This window comes from Vidua macroura, chromosome 1 (assembly GCF_024509145.1).
Source record: "Vidua macroura isolate BioBank_ID:100142 chromosome 1, ASM2450914v1, whole genome shotgun sequence".
In the NCBI taxonomy this organism is placed as follows: Eukaryota; Metazoa; Chordata; class Aves; order Passeriformes; family Viduidae; genus Vidua; species Vidua macroura.
Window position 1 is genome coordinate 54737136 of NC_071571.1, and position 20709 is coordinate 54757844.

At 38.5% G+C, this 20709-nt stretch overlaps 1 protein-coding gene across 3 annotated transcripts in view; it reads left to right on the plus strand.

Annotated features, from left to right (window-relative positions):
• Window positions 1-20709, plus strand: part of AMPH (amphiphysin) — a 135999-nt gene that overhangs the window by 57689 nt on the left and 57601 nt on the right. For all 3 annotated transcript variants that reach the window (XM_053971642.1, XM_053971623.1, XM_053971631.1), the window contains exon 2: window positions 10276-10356. In XM_053971642.1, the coding sequence (XP_053827617.1) occupies window positions 10276-10356 (81 nt within the window). The remainder of the gene's footprint in view (window positions 1-10275; window positions 10357-20709) is intronic.

Genomic DNA, 20709 nt, shown 5'->3' on the forward strand with positions numbered 1-20709 from the left:
ATGAGCCTTAGTGGCCCTTCTATACAGGAGAATGAATTGTTTATTGCATTGTGGCTACTTTTAGCTTAAAAAGATTTTTGTGCTAAGTGTTTTTGTAATTGATTTTTATGTTCCTCTGACAAGATCTCAGAAGCATATTTTTAAGAAGTTCTATATAGGCAATTACTTAATTTTTAAATAACAATCCAAATCTAATTTGAAAAGTTTCAAATTGAAGTTTTGTCAATGGCAATTGTTTTGTATTTGATTCTGTGTTGTTTAGTCCTTGGAATATGGTGGAAGAAAGTTTATCAAGTGGCTGCTTAAGCCTTTTATTCCCTCATTCCTAAGCACTAGGAGTATCAAATAAATAGACAGCAAAAGAACTAGCTGGCCACCAGGTAAATATTGCCATCAGAAGTTAAATTATAATTAATGTTTTTTGGTAGGATCTTCAAACAAGTTGAGAGGATGGTCCCGTTGTCTTCAGTGCTGTAAGGGGCAGAAGTTCAGATAGTCTCTTGCTTTGAAAAGCTTGCAGCTCAAAAGTTAGTAGATCAGGTAAATGAAATTGTCGCATGAACAAACACTATCAAAGGCAGTAAATAAAATATTTCTTCTATTGTTGATTTTTTTTGGAGGAAGCAATTTTAAGGAAAGTGTCTGCTCAACAGTAAGGGTAGAGGACAAACCAAAGGGTAGTAAGAAAGTGGAGAAACTGGTAAGAGGGAGTGAAATAAGAAGTAATGAGGAGAGTGTGAATCTGAGTGCACAGCTAGTACCCCAAAGGCTGAGACACACTGGTCACTTTTAGAAAGCTATCCAGTTACTTTTCAGCTACATTAGTAAGTACAGGCAGAAACAACAGATGAGAGGATTTTTCTTTTTTTTTTTTTAATTCAGCAGAGTAATGTTTTGCTTTATTTGGGATGCCGTAAAGGACACAGAAATTCAGCCAAGGATATCACTGCTAATTTTTCAGACAGTTAAATTTCAACCTTGTTCAATCAAAAGAAGTATTCAATCTTTTCAAGAAGCATGAGTGCAACATAAGCCAGAGAAGGGCAAAGAGATTGTGTTTGCAGTTCTTTGAGTTTCCTTTTTATCTCATTCTTTCTCTCCTGTATAGCTCTAGTGCAGATATTCTGAACACAGCAGATTTCTGTACTGCTATTCACAGGAGGATGGCCCAGAGGTTAAGATGCTAGTCTAGAATTATCAGACGTTGGCATATGATTATCATTCTCTGAACTTGGTGTAGAAGTTACCTGCCTTTTCTGTACTTTTTTTTTGCCCAATGTTAAAGTGATCAAAAAATGCACTATTATTGTATTAATTAATTTTGTGAGGAAACAGAAAACTCAAAAGTTTGAGGAGCGTAGGTGTTGCTATGCTATTAATAGTTCACTTCAGCAGCCCACACATAGGCTGCTTGAGTTTTATCCTGCCTTGCCTCAAGCTGCCATCCCATGTCATATTTGCCACCTGTACAGAGGTGTTTGAGACATCCTGTGTGATCTGAGATGACCGTGGGAAGGCCAATGAATCAAACCAGTGATTTCTCAATGGTGATTATTTGTTTTTAGCTTGGTCTCTATTCTCTCATAATTGTTTCACTCCCACTTAATTCCTTCTTTGATTTATCACTCTTTTATTCTCTAATATATCTTGATTTATGCTGTTTATTGTTTATTTCTATTTTGTTTTCCTGTTTAAGCTACAGTCTATGAAAATCAACTGTCATGCACCATTCCAGCATCTCTACCTTGATGCTGTCCGCTGTTATACAGGCTAGCCTCACACACAGTCTAGGGAACAGCTTCTTTATTATTTGATGCTGTACCGGGTTTTCACATCCACTGGGGATAAGCACTGTTCAGAATACAGACAGAGAGTATCTGATGAGCCACCTTATCATGTGGGACTCTATAGCATTAAGTCTTGTGAAGTTCTTAAGAGAAAAGCAGAAATCCCTAGCAGCATACTGACATAGCTGCTAGTATTCCTTCCCTTCTCATAAGCAAAATGAGGCCTTTGTAAACTTAAAAGCTCATCCTTCAGTCTCCTTGTATTTCTACTGCCCAGCTAAGTTTTACTGCTGGACCTCTTAGGGTCACATTTAATGCTGAACAGTAACCATCTGCTATTGTGTTAAATTTTACAAAGGTGCATACTTCCAGTAAAAGAAGTTTGCTGTATGTTGCAAAGAAAATATGTGGTACACTGCAATATGCAGGTCAGTGTCCTCTGTAAAGTTCTTTCTGGTTTTAACCAAATGACCAAGGACTAAGGTAGAAGTCTGTGGCTTCATTCTAAAAACAATCATAATCTTGTTTATTTTGTGGATCTTTTTAGAGAATTTTTACATTATCTGGGCAATGATGAACAATTAGATTCTGTGATTTGCAGAAAGGTTACTATGATCATCTCTCATTACATAATGTTCACATTTGTCATTTAGGCTGCATTTCCCTCTTAAACTTTGATTATGAGAATGTAGCTTATCATAGTGGTTTATGCTTGTCTGGATATTATTCAGTACTCTTCTAATTTTTAAAGCAAACTGTTCCATGGTATTTTACAATACTCAAAGCACCAGCAAGAAAAAGCTTACAAAAAATTAACAAAAGAAAAGCATTTGTAAGAGCAGTACACCTTCTTACTTCTTTAAGCAGTCCTTATCAGAACTTCACAAACAGCAGGACAGTCCATCCATGAGAAAAATCCACTGGGTCTATAAAATCTGAAGAGACAACATCAATAATTAATTGAAATTCAGTTTTAGTGAGAGTTTTATCTTCAGTTTTATCTTCCCTAGTCATCTTCTTTTGAGTGGGTTTGGAGAGAGGTTCGTTAGAGGTTAGATCCATATTACATGGACAATTAGTCTGACCTGTAGAGTTGTCTTTATGCTCCTCCATACTGGAGAGTGCCTGGTACCTGGCAGCTTCCCTCTTCCATTACTTGGGCCATATTTTGTGCATTCTTGCAGTTCAGGATACAACTTCTCTTTGACTTTGTACAGCAGAAATTGCCTTTGTTATACATTAGGATAACAATTGTGGAGCTGCATTATGCCACTAAATGGCATACATTCCCAAATGCAGTTTACTATGATGGCCTTTCTTCTAGGATATGATCCACTGTATCAAACTTGAGCAATAAAACTCAACTGTAAATGGTGGACAAATTAGCATTATTGTGCCCAGTGTAAGAGAAGATCTAGGAGAGTCTGGGGAACAATTACCAGTACAGTAATAAATATATAAAATACATTAAAGGACAGTGAAGATTTTCTGTAATTTGATGAATATTCAGTTGTTGTGTGTGTCATTAGTAGTGCCAGTGTGCACAGAAGAAAGAACTGGTAACCACAGATGGTCTAAAGCTGATCTGGAAACCTGAGCTAAGTTCAGTCATATTATAAGATTAGTAACAGAAACCAGCACCTCACTGATTATAAGTGAAGAGCTTTACTGTAGTGTCTTTCTGCATTTTCTTTGGTAAAAAATTCATAGGAAAATGCTTAATGTTCTGTATCAATCACGTTTTCAGGCTTTTGAGAGTCTGTCAATGGCAAAGGGATTTTTTCCACAACCTTGCAGCAAATATTAGTAGAACAGAGGGTTCAACAAACATTTCACTGTCAGCTGTTGTTTTTGCAGGAATGCAATGGTGAAATAGCAGCAGGAGTACAAGGGCAAGGCTGTGTTTTTGGAAAGCATGTGACTGTATAGTATGGAGAGTATGAAATTCAGTCAACCGCTTAGAGAAGAAAAGCCATTGAGCCTGTTGCATTAAAGCTATGCTGGGATCTGAACTGAAACTGCACAATACACTATGCTATTTCAGACACAGGAATCTTAACTCTATTATAAAATGGTAATTTATATTTACTGGGTGTGTTCAGCACTAGAGAAAAAAATAACAGGTTTTTAAAAAATTTTACTATTTTTCTAATAATGAAAATCCATCCAATTTTTAATCCTACAATGTAAGAGTATTGAAAAATATCTTAATGCCCATCTTCTTTTACTGACCATATTTTGAGATTTCAGTGCTGAAGTGAAATGGAGGCAGAAGAATGTAGATTTCGACATCAAGACTGGTTTTGTTATGAAATTCCACCAAACTAGATCTTTAGTAGTTAGATATGAATGTTACCTCTTTGGAGAGGAGGCTTTCTATTAGCTGGACTAAACAAATAGGTCCATTAGCTTAATACTTAAATATCTGTAATCTACTGTACTGTCTCTTCCTGCCCCTCTTTGCAGCAGAACAGCTAAGCAGCATCTTTGTAATGATTCTCCCTGTTTTCACTTCAGCATTCCATGTGCTAACTGTGAGGAGGTGGGAATCTTGCATGGATTCAATGACTCTTGAGTATTCTGTTTCTTGTGCTTAACACCTTGCTGTCATGCTTGAGTGAGAGTCACTATATAAGTATTGAAATTATTTCTACACTGGGATTAATACTTCTGTGTTATCTTCCTAGCTAGCTTTTATTTCTGGAACAAACAAGGTTTCTTAAACTTTGCTCCTGCACTTCTCAAATACCAGCTGGGTATCATGGACCATGCTTAACATTTCTACTTTGACACGGTTTTGTAGTTTTGTGATACTGGACACTTTGTATAGCATCTCATTGAATGAAAATAATTGTCTTTTTAAACATGGAGGTGTTTGTGGTGCTTGTGTGGGTTTTTTTTGGTAGGAGGAGATGGCTGGCTTGTGGCAAGATGACTGGTGGGGTGGAGTTTTTTTTGTCTGTCTGAAATTACCATCAGGCTCTGGTAAGCTTGGGTCTGTGAGAAACAAGGCTCACTCTTTAAAATTTTTAAAATTTAATAAGGGATAAAGGGACAGTGTCCAGCGCTGGGGTGCTTGGCAAGCTGCCAGAAGCTCATCGTTAACTATAACAACTCTTCTTATATACTTTCTTATTGCATTGATCAAATGCATATTAATGAAGATTATACATATTCAAACATTCCTTTGAGTTTACATGTTCTGAGAATTCTGTATTTTAGTTTGACCCCCAACCTTATCTTCTTAGAGTACATGCCGCAATGCAGATATGATTTTGAGAGTCTTGTATTTTATTTCCTCACAGGGCCCCCTGCTCTGTGGTTTGACAGTTACTGATAGCCAAAGGGTCAGTGGTAGGTTTCTTTTTCCTCTTTGGCTGTTATTGGCCTGTTTTTTTCAATGTTATTTTATCATACAGACATTCTAACTATTTTTACAAGTACTTTCAGTCAACATTAGCTATTTCACTATTGTCAGTTAGTTACAAAAATAAAGTCATTAGTTACTATTTCACAACTACAATTTCTTCTGAAAAAGTTAATGTTATAATACACAGTACATGTCCTCTATTTTAATATTTTGCAAAACCTTAAACTATAATATATATTTATCACACTAAGATATAAAATCTACACAGGGATTAGGGTATTAACCATAAAAGGCTGACAAATTATACTGTATCAAATGCAGTTGAAAAGAGATTACGAACTGTACTATATCAAAATAATTTACAAAAGATAATAATAGTAGAAGATAATAACTACATAGTTATTTATAACAGGGCCATGTATTTTTGCTTTATAAGTTGGCATATACTACTTCATAGTTGGTTAATTTAAATTACAGTCATGCTTACTTCAAACTTAACGCATTGTGTTTCTGGTTTTTTTAAATGCCAGATAAGCACTGTTGTATATCATAAGAAGCTTCTTTCAAAGCTGCTATTTTATATTGGCCAATACTTCTTGAAATTTTATGAGCATTTGCTGATATCCATATGATGTTTTGCACAAGGATAACTCTAAAATTATTTTTCCTCCATGGCTGGTTTTCATTTTAACCAATTTCTGCCCAGAAGTACCCAGAGAAACTCCTCTGGAAAATTGCACATATTAGTCATGCAGCCCTAGTATTTCTTGTACAGGTTGTAGGAGAGTATGGTATTAGGTAAAAAGTGTTGTGGAATGGTGTTGTAAAACTGTTGTGGAACACTGTTATAGATGCATGAGTGTGCATTTCTTGAGATCCAGAGCACTTTACTGTTCTCAAAAAAATTTGGACAGAGAGCCTATGACAATGGTTTTGAACTCTCAGAAGTGTTTGTCTTGCTTTTCTGGGATTATTCTGTTATATCCTAAATTGCACTACTTTTGGCAAATTAGCTTAGCTTAGCTTAACTTTTTCAATATTTTAATGGTCCTGTGAATTTCTGATGAAGTCTTCTCCTGAATAGCCCTGTCTGAGCAGTCATAACTTCCTGCCCTTAGTGGTTTTAAACATGTTGGTTGTTCTTCAAGAATACTGATGTGTGCCTCGGGGTGATGTATCTTGGATGTCTGATGATGTCAGTTCCTGTCCACCCTGCTGCTGCCCTGCAGGAAGCTGATCTGCCCTTGAGGCAGCTCCTGGGTTGCCACAGCTTACCTCAAAGAATCAGTTTCAGCATTAGGTTTTTTTCTTTTTTTTTCTTTTTTTTTTTTTTTTTTTTTCTTTCCTTGAATTGCCATAGTATTAAAAACCTTTTTAGGAGATGATGGCTAGGCCTCTCAGGGTGGTAGTCTCAGTAAGTAGTAAAACACTCTCATTCTTGCCTCAAGACAGGAGTTTTCAGTGTAATCAAGCTATCTCAAGCTAACCTGTAGTTTATTTTACTATATTAGTTTCTTCAGTATGTTGCAAGCACTGAACAACATTCACACTACAATTATTCTAAAATTGCTCAGTTGAATTTAAGATTCTTATAAAACTGAATGTATCATATGATAAAGGCACTTAGAAGACTAAAGGCGTATTGTTTAATCTTACATCATCTGAAAGTTTTTTTGAAGATGCATCAACCCCAAATGGAAGTACTCTTGATGACATCTATAAATTACATCAGACATGATTGATGTTCTTATTCAAATTTTGTGTCTTAGTGTAGAATATGTGTAAAATATGTTATGTCAGTACCACATTTCTTGGCAATTCCTCTGTACATGTTTTTACTTGACCGTATCTAAATTTACCATAGTATTAAATTTAGCTTTTACTTCATTCTCAGTGCTAATTGGACTTAACTGTTTAGTTCATATATTCTTAGCAACATGCTGGATGAACACTGATACTCATTTTAGATACTTTTTTTAAAATCTTTTTCTGTCATTTTAAGAGGAAGCTTAGTGGTAGCTGAGTTAGTTTAATTCTATGAAATGAGGTAGCTTTTATCCTGTTTTATTTTATTAGGGTGAACATATTCATCAGCTATTTTATACAGTCTTCAGAAGATTACAAACTTGAATATAGAACATTTACTGATATTCAGTTAGTGTCCATTTCTGTAATTTAAAAAATTTATTTTATTGTAAATGGTACAGACTGTTCATGCACATTGATAGATGTTCTCAACCTCAAATTTTATTTCTCTGTATGGGTATACTAAGAAAAAAAAATGCTAGCCACTTGCCTTCACTAAGTTCTGGACTCGTTCACTCATTCAAGCACTTCAGGCCACCACATGTTCAAGATCTTTGATTTCTCTGCTTTTTTTTTTTTTTTTTTTTTTTTTTTTTTTTTTTTTTTTTTTTTTTTCTTTTTTTTTTCTTTTCCCTAATAACCTGAATTCAAATCCATAATATGGATTGCATACCACTTGGGCCTAAAGGAGGAGGTTAAGCACTTGCTGCTCCCCATTAAGAATGATCAGATGCTTTCCAATGACCTGTGTGTTTCAAGTCTATTTTCTGTCGTTCTAAACCTAGTGCTACTTACCATTTCCTAACCTTAGCCATGGACCAAGCCCTGACTTTAACCCAGATATTCCACAGAACAAGATGAGCAAGATGTTTAAAATTTATTTCAGCCTGTCCATGAGGTGGGGGGGAGGGGGTGGGGGTGTTGAAGTTAGAGTAACCCACATGTAAGGCAGATAAGCATTCATCTGCCTTTAGCCCTACCCCAGCAACACCCTATAGGTGCTGATCTAACTGAGCAAAAATAAACTGTAAACTACAGACTTCTATTGACAAGCGACTTCCACTTTGAGACAGAAGTGCACAAAAAAGAGCTGAAAGGTAGATCAGTTTCTACAGCTGTCAACCTGGCCACTTTTCTGTTTAGACTACCAATGTAAATTTGTGAATAGGTTGGTAGGTTGGTTGTAAAAGGCTGAGCTACATATTCATTAGTCTATGGAGTTATATGGGTGGGATCTAAAAGAACCTGTGAGGAATAGTTTCTTTTAGCCCCAGTCTGCTCCACTGTCTCTATATAGAATTGTGGGGATGGGATTAGGATTGCTTTTAGCAAGAGTAAGCAAACCCCAATTATCTGTGTACATGGCATGAGCTGCAGGACTTCCATTTCTTTAGTCTCTGGCTTGGAACTTTTAGATCCAACCATATGACATATATATAGTTTTGATTTGGATTGGGAAAATTGAGAAACTATGTTATAAATTATCTGTATTAAGATTAGGGTTGGTGTTTGTAGAGGCTAAATTGTAACACTGAATCTTGGTTCAGCTAAATATCTGTATATAAATGGAAAGTTGGAGATAGGATAAAAAAACCCCAAACCATAGGAGGTAGCTGCTAGGGGAGGTTGTTCCCTTCTGAGCCTTGCACTATTGGGCCTGAGTGCACATTTGAAAATGTGGATGTGTGCCACTGATATGGAAAAAAAAGAGTCTATCGTGACAACTTTTGATGCTGTAGTTTGTTATCTACGTTATGAATGCTCATACTACATTTAACATGCTTCTTGCTTCAAATGTGGTTTGAATGCATTGCCCCAGTCAGGAGGCTTACCTGGCAGTCACCTCTTTGAAAAGAACATGTTGGATTTTCAGAAAGCTCCCTGGTATGGATCAAAGCTGTGCCACAGTTAGGGGCAGCCTGTTTGGCTCACTGGTGACAAAGAACAATGTGAAGGCCTGTGATGATTCAAAATGTTAAATGATTTCTCTTTATAATTCTCTATGATACTTATTAATATTTTATGAAGAGGTTGGTGATGAGAGTGTATGAGGGTTTTGGGACTAGTTAATTGTCTTAAAAGCAACTAAAAATGCCCACATATGCCAGAAAATGAACACAGCTATTGGCAGCAAAAGGCTAGTCTATATCTTTTTTTCTTCTCTGCTATCATTCTTTCAATCTTTCTGCTGTAATTATGTCAAAACTTCCTTTCATATGCCATGTCCACAGGTAGCGTTGCATCACCTTCATGATTATCTTGACCTCTGGTTTCCACAGTAGCAATGCTCATCACTCCTTTGTGCAGCCTGATTTTGTGCTGTGAGGCTGGCTGGACTTGGGAGAAGAAGGTGGTCCGAGAAAGAATATGGTAGTGCTGGAGCTGTACATTCTTTGTTTTGAGAAAAATAGGTTATAATGTTTATATGTTTAATCATAGCATCTGCTAATTGCTACTGTCTCAGTTTTGTGGGGCTTCTGGGTTTTGTTTTGGTTTTGTTTTAGTTTGTTTGGTTTTGTTATTAACTGTGCAAATAGATAGTTTGGTCAATTTGTAATGGGAGAGCAATCTGAACATCAATCTGTGGGATGGTTCCTTCCTACAAGCAAGTACTCTCTAAAGGGATTGCTTACCAGTAGGGTGAAGCCTATTTGCAGCTATGTTTAAGTCTTCAGTATTATAATGAATGGATAGCAATGGGATTTAATAATAGAATGCATTTATTGTCGTTAAATACAGTGCAAAGTGTGGCTCTATCAAATTACTTTTGAGATTGCTGATTGAATAGCCCTTATTGCTGAATTATTGTAGCAAGCTTATTATCTAGTGGATGACGATCTACTTATGAATTAATGAGGGGAGCAAAATGAACACTATGTTTTAAATAAGCATCAGCCTTACAGTTCTTCAATTTTTATGACTTTCTGTTGAAAATCATGCAGATAAGAATAATGTTAATACTGTTCAATGTAATGAGAAGAAAAACCTGATGAGGTTTTATTCTTTCTTTTTCTGAACTGGAGGACAATTTGTAGTGCCAGCAGAATTCTCTCATTCCTTCTTGCTTTGAATAAACAAGAATCATTCCCCCAAAGACTCCATACTTGGAAGTATATTTACACACACACCCATACTTTACTATACTCCTTTTTTTTTTTTTTTTTACAAAATAGTTTCTTGTGTGAATTTTGGACATTGTAGAGCACAAAACATTCTGTTTATGTCTAACTGCAAAAACAGAAGTGTTGAAAGTAGCAGATGTTTTGATTTATGTCATAAATATTAAATTATTCCTTATTCCTTTCACTATAGGTTCTTCAAAAACTAGGAAAAGCAGATGAAACTAAAGATGAACAGTTTGAAGAATATGTTCAAAATTTCAAACGTCAAGAGGTCAGTTACTTTTTCTTTAATTTAATCAGTTCATTTTCTTTAATTGTACCTTAAGAATGCAATATATTTAACTTGTTGATTTTGAAGGTGTTGCAGGGGAACAGGTAAGATTTTATTTTTTGGTGGGTACAAGATTTTGTTCTGTAATTTTCAAGCACAGATAACAGTTGCATTTGTGCATGCAGAGCACTAAAATATAGGCTGAAAATAAAAGGGCATTTGTTGTCATATCATGCTTGAACTGCTTGAGATCAGAGTGACAGTACATTTTCACCAGTAATTAAGAATAGAACTCAACCTCAACTAAATGCAGCTTTGTGGTCACCTTGTTACAAAGAGAAGTATTTACATGGTTTCATTTTGTGGATTACTTTCATCAGTGCTTTATAATAATACTGGTCTTATAAGAGTGAGCAGATTAATAGTTTCGGATTGCACATGTGTTGTGAAGTTCTCCATGGGTGCTGAGGTCTGTGGTGGCAGTGCTGATGAAGCATAACTAAGCAGCAATGCTCAATTACTCTTAGTGTTATAAACACAACACAGAAAACCAAAGGTGCTCCAAGGAGTTTATAATCTACTCCCACTGCAATCCTAAATTCTAACCCAAATAATTACTTGTTGCTTCATTGGACAGACTTTTTGGCTCTGCGGTGATGAATTGCAATTTATTATGCAGTACCTTTCTAGCACAAATTAATACCTCCCATGAACTGTGGTGATGCCACCAAGAAAATAGTCTTGTTACATAAGTATCAACTGACATATCTGTTGTCTTTGTGAGCTGTTAGAGTTCCTACAGAAAGGAACTGGAGAGTGAGAATTACTCCCACACATTTCACACAATCTAAAATTTGGCTCATGTCAGTGTTTGCAGTTTCTGCTCTGAAACAGTCCTATTCTACCAAATGCACTTTCCTTCTTTCCATGTAAACACCAAGCCTGCATCCTGACTGCTAGAATGCTTATTAACTCTTTTGCATCTTATTGTCGCTTCGCCTTTATTTTCCTCTCAGTGTAGAAGACAGGGAAGTTTCAAAAGCTATTGAACTTTCTTCTTCACCAAAGAGAATACTGGGAAGTACAAGAATCTGTTTCTCAGAGAAGGGTAGTTCCTTCCTCAAATTTCTTGAGGTCAGGAAGATGGCGGGGCTTAGTAGAAGTTTTGAAACCCTACAGAGATGCTATATTTTCCCTTTTCTTCCCTTTCCACTTTTGCAACTCTTCTTGACTGGACCTTTTGATTACTCAATGTTTTTTGCTTATCCTTGTTGTCTGTATCCCAGCTGTTGGCACACCTAGTAACTGCGTTTGTAAAAATAAGGTACATCTCTGAGGGTTTTCTTCAGTGTAGGAGCAAATGGAGCATCTTCATGAAGAAACTGTATTTGTGGTACTTTTGTCTTTTAGCACAAAAATTTGAGACTAAAAAGAGGGGAAAGAGGAAAAAAAACCCTTTTAAGCAAAATGATATCTCAGGTGTTGGGTTTTTTCTGTCCTTTGCCAAGAATTTTCTGTAATGGTGATTTTAAGCTGAAAATCTTGCTAGATCCAAGAAGGATATTAGCATTACTTTGCAGCGTTCACTTTCTCCCGGGTCCGGGGCAGCTCTGACGCTCTCCGGCGCCGCCTCCCCCCGGACTTCCGGGTCCGCCGCTTCTCTCCCGCGTGCCGATGGCACCAGTACGCAGGTCGGGGTACACGGCTAGCTAACACAAATAAGAACCCCTAAAACCCAATCCCAGGATGCAACATTACTTTCTTTTTATTTCCTCGTTCTTTGATGTACATAGAGGCAGTAATAAACAGTAAAGGACTCTGCAGGAACTGCATGATGCTAAATCCTAAATGTGAATGTGAGTTGGGACCAGAGAGAGAATTGGGTAGGGAGGAGTGACTGCAAAGGGAACTACTAAAACTGTCACGACAGTCGCATGCAGATTAGGCTAGGTGTACTGACACACCAAATGAGGGAGACTGTATTTTCTGAACTAGTCACACATGTTTACTGTGCTTTCAAGAAGTGCTGTTGTGCTCAATTCTTCAAATACAATGGGGAAAATGCTGCAAAGCACTGTTTCTGCCATGTTCACTGATAAGAAGCATATAAATAGTTTAAATTTTCTAAGTTTTGTCCATGATCTGATCTACAATTTAACAGCAATGCAAAGGTATGAAGCATTACAATGTGCATCTGAATTATCACTCTTACTGATCAATGCCATGCAGAACTGCTGTCTTCTGAGAACTCAGGCAGCCATCTCTTCTTGGTTTACATTCAGGCCTGCTTTCAAGTTCATTCTGCAACTCTAGAGGCTTTAGCTAAAGAAAAGTCAAATTCTAGATATAAAGTATAAAAAGGCAATCTGGTGGATGTATCTCTGTGTTGAGGTTCACCAAACTGTTGCTTTGGGCCATTCAGGAGGCTTGCAAGAACAACCAACCCTGTTAGAGGCTGTGCCATCTTTTCCAGTTTTCTCCAGGATTATTTGTCTCTGTGATGATCACTGACCTAACAAGGCCATGGCAGAGGAAGTTTGAGAGGAGGTCCAAGCTTTACTTTGTTTCTTGCAATCTCACCTACCAATGATTTGTCTGTTCCCTGGCCACCTCACCTAACATCAGTTCATTCTGAGGAACACTATCACTTCAGTTCTATCTCTCTTTACAAGTTCTTTGTTGCAGCTGGTGCTATGTGTGCCCTGGGGATCCTGATAAGATGAAAGCTGTGAAAATTGTCTATCTTGTTTGCCTGCACTACTGAGCATGCAACCCTTGAGAGGTCAACTAACCTTAAGTATAGAATGATCTTTTTATTACTACTTTCCAACGATAATAAATGAGGACTCCCAGTTCAGCCCACTGAAAGGATAAAGGAAAGAGCATAGTGCTCATTATCCAGGAAACAAAAAATTGAAAACCTGAAATCTTTGCCTGAACAGTAGATTAGATGGTGGGCTTGTACCAAACCCAGAAGAAGGCTATGTGTAAGGATACATGCATGTCATGGTTTGATACTGGCCAAAGACCAGGCACCCACAAAAGCTACTCACTCACCCTCCCTTGCCACAGCTGGGCAGAGGAAAGAAAAATGTAATGAAGGCTTCATGTGTTAAGGACTGGGAGAAAACACTCCAAGGGCAAAACAGGCTGAGCTTAAAGGTACAAACTGAATTTATTACTATCAGAGTCAGAGGAGGATAACAAGACATAAAATAAGCCCTTAAAACACCTTTTTTCCCCAGCCCCTCCCTCCTTCCCACCAACAGCACAGGGAGACAGGGTTCTGAGGGTTTTGGTCAGTTTGTCACCTGAGGATTTCCTCCACTACTCATGGAGAGGAGTCCTTACCCTGCTACACCATGGGGTCCCTTCTCATGGGAGACAGTTCTCCATGAACTTCTCCAGCATGGCTCCAAATCTCATGAGCAGCAGTCCTGCCAAAACTACTGCAATGTGGGTCATTCTTCCATGGGGTGCAGTCCTCCAACCAGCCTGGAAGCAGGGACCCCCTCTCTCCACCGGGTCTCCCACTGGATCACAGCCTTATCCAGGGCATCTACTCACTCCAGTGTGAGCACCTCCCCCATGAGGTGCAGGTGGATCTCTGCATCCCCCATGGTCTGCAGGGGCACAGCTGCTTCACCATGGTCTTCACCATGGCCTGCAGAGGAATCCTGGCTCTGGCACCTCGAGCACCTCCTGCCCTTCCTTCTCCACTGACCTTGGTGTCTCTGTGTTGTTTCCCTCACATATTCTCACCTCCTCCTCTTCTCTGGCTGGAATTCAAACTGCACCACCACTTTGTTTTGATTTTCTTCTTAAATATATTATCACAGAGGCGTTACCGACATCTTTAATTGGCCCAGCTTTGGCCAGCAGCATGTCCATCTTCAGAGCCATCAGGGATTGGCTCTGCAGCACATAGTGGAAGCTTCTAGCAGCTTCTCACAGAAGTCACCTCTGGCTGCCAAAAACCAGGCCATGCAAAACCAATGCAGTGCAGCAAACCTATCTGGAGAAAATGGTCATTTAGATTCCCCAGTCATCTATTCACATCTCTTCCTGAATATAGTTGGATAAGAGCCTCTTCTGGACTTGACAACCCAGAGTTGAATTACCCAGATGAATCACCGTGGAGAAACTGAGTCATCCCATGTCCAGAGAGAACAGAGCACAGTTGCTTTGCAGAGCCCCAGGACTTACTCTATCAAAACCATTAAGCTCCTGCAGCTGATGACAACAGAAAAACATTTAGATTTCAAACAATGAATACAGCTGGTTTTCATCGTCCACTTAAACTGTAAACTGAAAACTCCCACTCTAAATCTATGTGGAACATAAAAACTCATATAGGACAGTATGACACAGATTTTCAATTTATTGTAAGAAATTTCATGAGATTAAAGCATTTATCTCTGCACAGCTAATTGTAAATATGCTCAGCCTCTTAATCGACTCTAAAATTCAGAATGAGGGGGAAAAAAGAGGATTTCTACATAATTCTCTCATTTTTATTGTGAAATTATCATCAATGACCATTCAGGATTTACCAGAAATTCCATCTGTATTCTGTTTTTCAAGCAATTGCATCTTACATGTTCTTTTTTTACAGGGAGTACAGTAGCAATTACCTTTATCCCCATGTATATTTTAATGACTCACCATCATTAAGTCACACTTTATTGTTCTAAGAGGGCAATATTCTATTTCATGTATATGCATATTTGCCTCTATTTTCCTCCATGTAGTTATGAGACTTCTTTTACTTTACGTACAACAGTTAAAATATATTTTAGTTCTTAAACCCATAAATATTATGTACATGTATATGTACACACAGGAGATATAATAGTTGCTACTACAAAAGCAGCTTCCCATGGCATGTTGTCATAAAAAAAAGCAAAATGTCAAAGGCTGTTGTTGATAGTTTATAGAATTAGGCGAAAAAGAAGAGCCTTTTTTTACTGTTGTTGCAGTCCTGCTTCTGTGGACTGTTTTACTTAATGTGCACTTACTAGTAAGAGCTGCTCATTGGGTGTAATTGTTATGCTTCCTGAAAAGGCTTATCCTGTCAAAATCTTCTTTCACACAAGCATGCTTGGCTGCCTTACAGCTGTGTCATGACATTGACTAAAAGTTGGTTTGTGAGACAATTAACATTTTTTAAGTGCTCTTTTTGCATCAGCTATGCCACTGATTTTTTAAAACTTACTCATGAATAAAGATACACAAGATGAGATTCATCACCTACATATAGGTGCCAATGTGCCTCACAGTGTCCCGCCTGGCCCCCAGACATTGCTCCAGAAAAAGACATATGGCTTTGACCACAGTCCCATATTATACTTGCTATCTCGACTACCATGTGGCATCTCCAGCTGCAACAGACACGTGTTTTGGCAGCTGAACCTTGTGTCTAGAGAGTGATCCAGTTCCAGATTGCAACACATGAATGTGGGTGTCTGTGTTTCCAGGAGTTGGGTATTCCCTTGATGCTAGTGCTGAACTTGGGCAGCAGGGTCTGGGAGAGCAAGGCAAAAACCCATCAGTTTCCCAGGGACATCTGTGGGCCTTAATGTCTCTGATCAGCCCTGTCTGGGTCCACTAATCCTGCACGTGGACTCAGGGGTCCCATTTTAGCTCAGCCCTTGGCATAAGTTACACCATAGAAGACTCATTCCCATGCCTAGGGAACCCATGTTTCAGCTGCATCTCCTGCTGCTCCCATCTGGACCTCTCAGACAAATCCTGGACCTGGTTCAAACCCTCACCAGGTTGTGGGTTGTCAGTGAAACCTCTTACCAGTCCCTGTTTTTGCCCACCTGTCCCAGACCCTACAGGATGGCACCCATCAGTGAGGGCATAGCCTCCACTGGGGTCACCTGTGGTTCCTGGTACAACCCCACCAACTGTTGTGAAGGTTCTAGGTTAGTTGTCTAAATGTTGGCATCTGTTGCCACTTGCAAGACCCTAGTGTGTCCTCCCTGGTTTCCAGCTGCTGTTCAGCAAAGCTGGTAGGTCTCTAAGGACCAGCTGTGCTTGCTATTTGTGGATGTATCACAAACAGCACTAAATAACTCTACTGGAGTGAATGGTTTTGGCTACTGGATTTTCTTAATTGCTCTCCTGACTCCACAGGTTGCTCTTAAGACATCTACATTGGTTCTATGACAAGGAGAGACACTCAACTCATGTAGACAGTGATAAGTGTCTTAATCTAGAGTTGGATGAAGGATATGATTAAGAAAGGGATCTTCAATATGTATTACAAATAATAACATTAAATACAATCTGTGTTTTGCAAAATCTTATTTTCTCTAGGAATTAGTAATTATCTCATATATCTATATGACCATCTTTAAACTTATCTTATGTCCCCCATTTAGACCCCCCTCATTTTACAGGTCTTGTACGTGGTGTTGAGATGGATTAAAGAATCCAGGTAGTAAACAAAAAGTGAACTTTAAAATTACTCTGAATGGGTGACACTCCTTCTCCTTAGCTGATACTCAAATTTTCTTGGTTGTCTGTAGAATCTAATACTACTAAAGTGCAGGTGATTCTTGGTACTTACTATGCTGCAACTATTATGTGTTCAGTACAGTTCTGTCCATACGAGACTCCTTTGCTAAATAAAAGTTATACCAAGTGTCTCTGGCATTCCAAAGTAAACCAGACATAGAAAAACACAATCTAGACTAGAGGGAGAGGGTTTTTTTTTTTTTCTGTGAGCCAATAAGTCTTTACATTCAAGGGGGACTGAGTCTGACAAACATTTGGGGTAAACCAGAAGTGTACTTCAGATACTGGATTATCTCTAAGTCAAATACACTCTATACAATGTATATATACAATCCATAGAAAGGTACATTATATTTTGAGACTATGGGAGGGATTTCTCTGCTGATTCCATTCTATCCTGAAATGTGTATTTAGTAATTATCTTATGTCTTAAGGGCCATTTTTCCCAAGACAAGAAGAAATATAGTGTACCATTACATCTCATATCAACCTCATTAATTTCCAATCATGCAAGATATTCAGGAAGGTGAGGCCCTCTGTTTTATGCTACAAAATTATCTCTGCGTGGGCAGCCCAGATGTATTTCAACTGATTCCTCAGTAAAAAAAAGAGAGAGCAGCTGATGCAATGTTTTTCTTTCTTGATTCTGACCATTGATTGCTCCAAATTCAGAGTCCAGACCATTGTCACATTGCCCCTTGGATATAAACTATTATGCCTCTGCAGCTTTAGTAACTGTACTGTTTTCTCCCCAGTGCAGTTGAATGTTCAAAGTTATTTCTGGCTATTTTTAAAGGAGACCTGTATATGTTTCTTCAGGACCCCTTTGGGATAACTGACCGTGAGGATAGTTAACAGCCCAGCTCAGAGATCTAAGACATGGATTGAACATGATGCTGTTCACAGCAAACAGTTCTGGACAGTTTTCTACCTGATCTGTTAATACATACATAGCTTATGTACATTATTTACAAATGTAGTTATGTGTATGTCACTATAGGCATAAAGAGAGGCACAAGCAGATGTTCAGAAAGTTTAGCTTGACATGAAATGTGTATACATTACTTTTAGCCATAGACTTGTAGATTCTTGCTTCCTCTGCAGACCCCAATTTTTAATTAAAACCGTTATTCTGGGCCCTACTTTGAGGCCATGAGTATACTTAAAGGATGATGTGAAGGTAGTAACTGTGAAGGTAGAATGGTTAGGGAGAGGGAGATTTAGTTGTGAGGGGAGGTTGGAATTTCACTTAAAGTGAGTGCCACGTATTTTTCTGTTCAGTCCTCATCTGAAACAAAAACCAATGGTTCAGTAAAAAGGTTGGTTTAGTGTCTCTGAAGGCACAGAGACACCTGCCTACTGGACGTCACTACTAACACAACACAGAGCTCCCTGTTCTTGCTTGTAGAGTTGATTAGTTTTTTTGGATTAGTGTAAATCATCTGAGAAGCCTGTTTCATTTGATGCCGTTTACTTCAATTCAACATGCTACTTAATAACTAGAACAACAAAATTCTTATTTTTGAGCCTTCTTAGTGGCTGGGCTACAAATTTGGTGCTCTCCTGGAAGATACTGTTTTGCCTAAAATCTCAGTGTTTCCAGTGAAGGTTGCAAAGCCAATTTTTTCAAGTGATGCACTAGATAAATATTTCAAAACCCAAATCTCTTAGAGCTTAAAAAGAAAATCCATTTTTTTAAGAAAAATATTCCAGAATATGGGAGACAATTCTAGGGACTATAAGGAACCTGATTGTTGGGGTTTTGGATTTTTCCTTTTGTTTCTTTCTCTCCTGGAATTTTGTCCCATCTCTCACTAAGAAACCATAATGACTGATACTTAAGAGAGACAAAAGAAGTTGCCACAGGAAGGGTGAAACTGGCTACTCTTTTAGCTGGGAGGTTTCTCTTGGAGGAACAGAGATACTGCAAGAATTGGGCTGGGGAAAATGGGGCTGGGCGCAGCTCCTAGCTGTCTTAGCCTCTCAGCTTCGGAGGAGGACCCTCGAATTGCTGCTTACTGGTGGGGGGTGGAGTTCGCTGCTGCCACTGGAGCACAGCCCTGTCCTGCTTCTTCTGCTGTGGCCCCACGCCCCCTTGCCTGGCGGGACACCCTGCAAGTTCCAGCTACAGCTGCGGATTTTCTGATAAATCTCATTTACCACTCTGGGATCTTGCTTGTCCCTACTGTTCCAGCTTGCTGCTTCCAAACTCCCTGCTACATCTCTTTTTGCTATCAAGAGGGGGCACTGGGACTGGCTGCCCCCGTGAGTTTGTAAGGGAAGACCATTTCTCCATCCCTTTCTGCTGGCTGCATCTGCCATTACCGCGTGGAGCGAGGTGGCCGAAACTCTCGCCACAGCGCCCCCTGCAGCCGCGGGGCAATCATCGCACCTGCCCTGCCCGGCCAAGAGCCACCAGCGCCCCTGCTGGCTGCGACTGTAACTACACCAAAAGGGAAAGTGCCTGCAGGTGAGAGAAGGCTGTTACTGGGTTTCTGGTTCTGTTTGTTGTCACTCGCATTGTTGCCTTGTTATCCATATACATACTAGTAAAGAACTGTTATTCCTTTTCTTATATCTTTGCCTGAAAGCCCCTTAATTTCAAAATTATAATAATTTGGAGGTAAGGAGGTCATATTCTCCATTCCAAGGGAGGTTCCCGCCTTCCTTAGCAGACACCTGTCTTTTAAGCCAAGACATTGATAAATGGTAAAATAGAGTACTCTGGAAAGAAGATAGATTTTATATTGAATTACAGATTTGTCCAAGTAGCCTTTTATTATGTTAAGCTTCTCTTAATTTAATAGTTATTTTCATTCATGCTACATAGTTCTGTAAAAGACCTAGCAGTAAATAGTACCTAAAGTGTTTATGAAAAAAGATACAGCACTGCTCAACACTGTGACAAGTAACAGCACATTACAATAAAGAATATCTTCCAGGTGATACAGAAAATGTTTTCTTTTCAGACATTTCTCTGATGTTTTAGCAGGGGGATGATGAAATTCCGGTATTAATTAGATAATTGCATTAATAATTGTCATTTTTAGTTGTTGTTATTATTATTATTATTTGTTATTAATTACCCTATGCTCCAGTTTCAATATTTTCAATGCTCTTGCCTCTCACTAAATTGGAGTGATATATTTGGGGTTTGTATGTCATTCATGTGCTGACCTTTCCTGGAAAGATGTATTGTGTTTACATCCTGTATGTGACATGATAGAAAAATCAAACTCTTCTGTTCTGACTGGAAAACTGTAAATTCGTGATTCCTGGCAAATAGGACATCCAATTACAACTTTTGTGGAGGCAAGGTGATCTTTAATTTCTGAGTGGACGCAACAGATTTTCTAATCCATCAGGAAGCAAGAGCTGGTTAGATGGAAACTATGGGTGTTTAGTTTTCATCATTAACTTTTTTTAGGTCTTGTCAGTCACACAGCCAACAATGCTGTGGCTCTTTTTCTTACTTCCAGTGCTAAGATATGCTTAAATGCTACAAATTTGAAAGAAAACCTAACCTAAACATACCCAAGAATCAGAAGTACTGAAAAGGCCTAATGCTGCTGTCAGGGCATGTAAGGCCTGTGGCTGTAGATTGCTAGATCCTTAAACACTGAACCTTCTTATCTCACTGAGTGCATGTGTCTTTACCAGCTATATAATACTGACTATATGATGAGACCAGAGAGTAGAAAGGTGATAGGCTACATTGTTCAAAGCAACAAACTGTTATCTGGGACATCATTTGAAGAGCTGTGTTGACTTTCCCAAAAATGGATGTTGGTTTGAGTTGTTGGCATGCCTCCCTTGCTTTTATGGAAA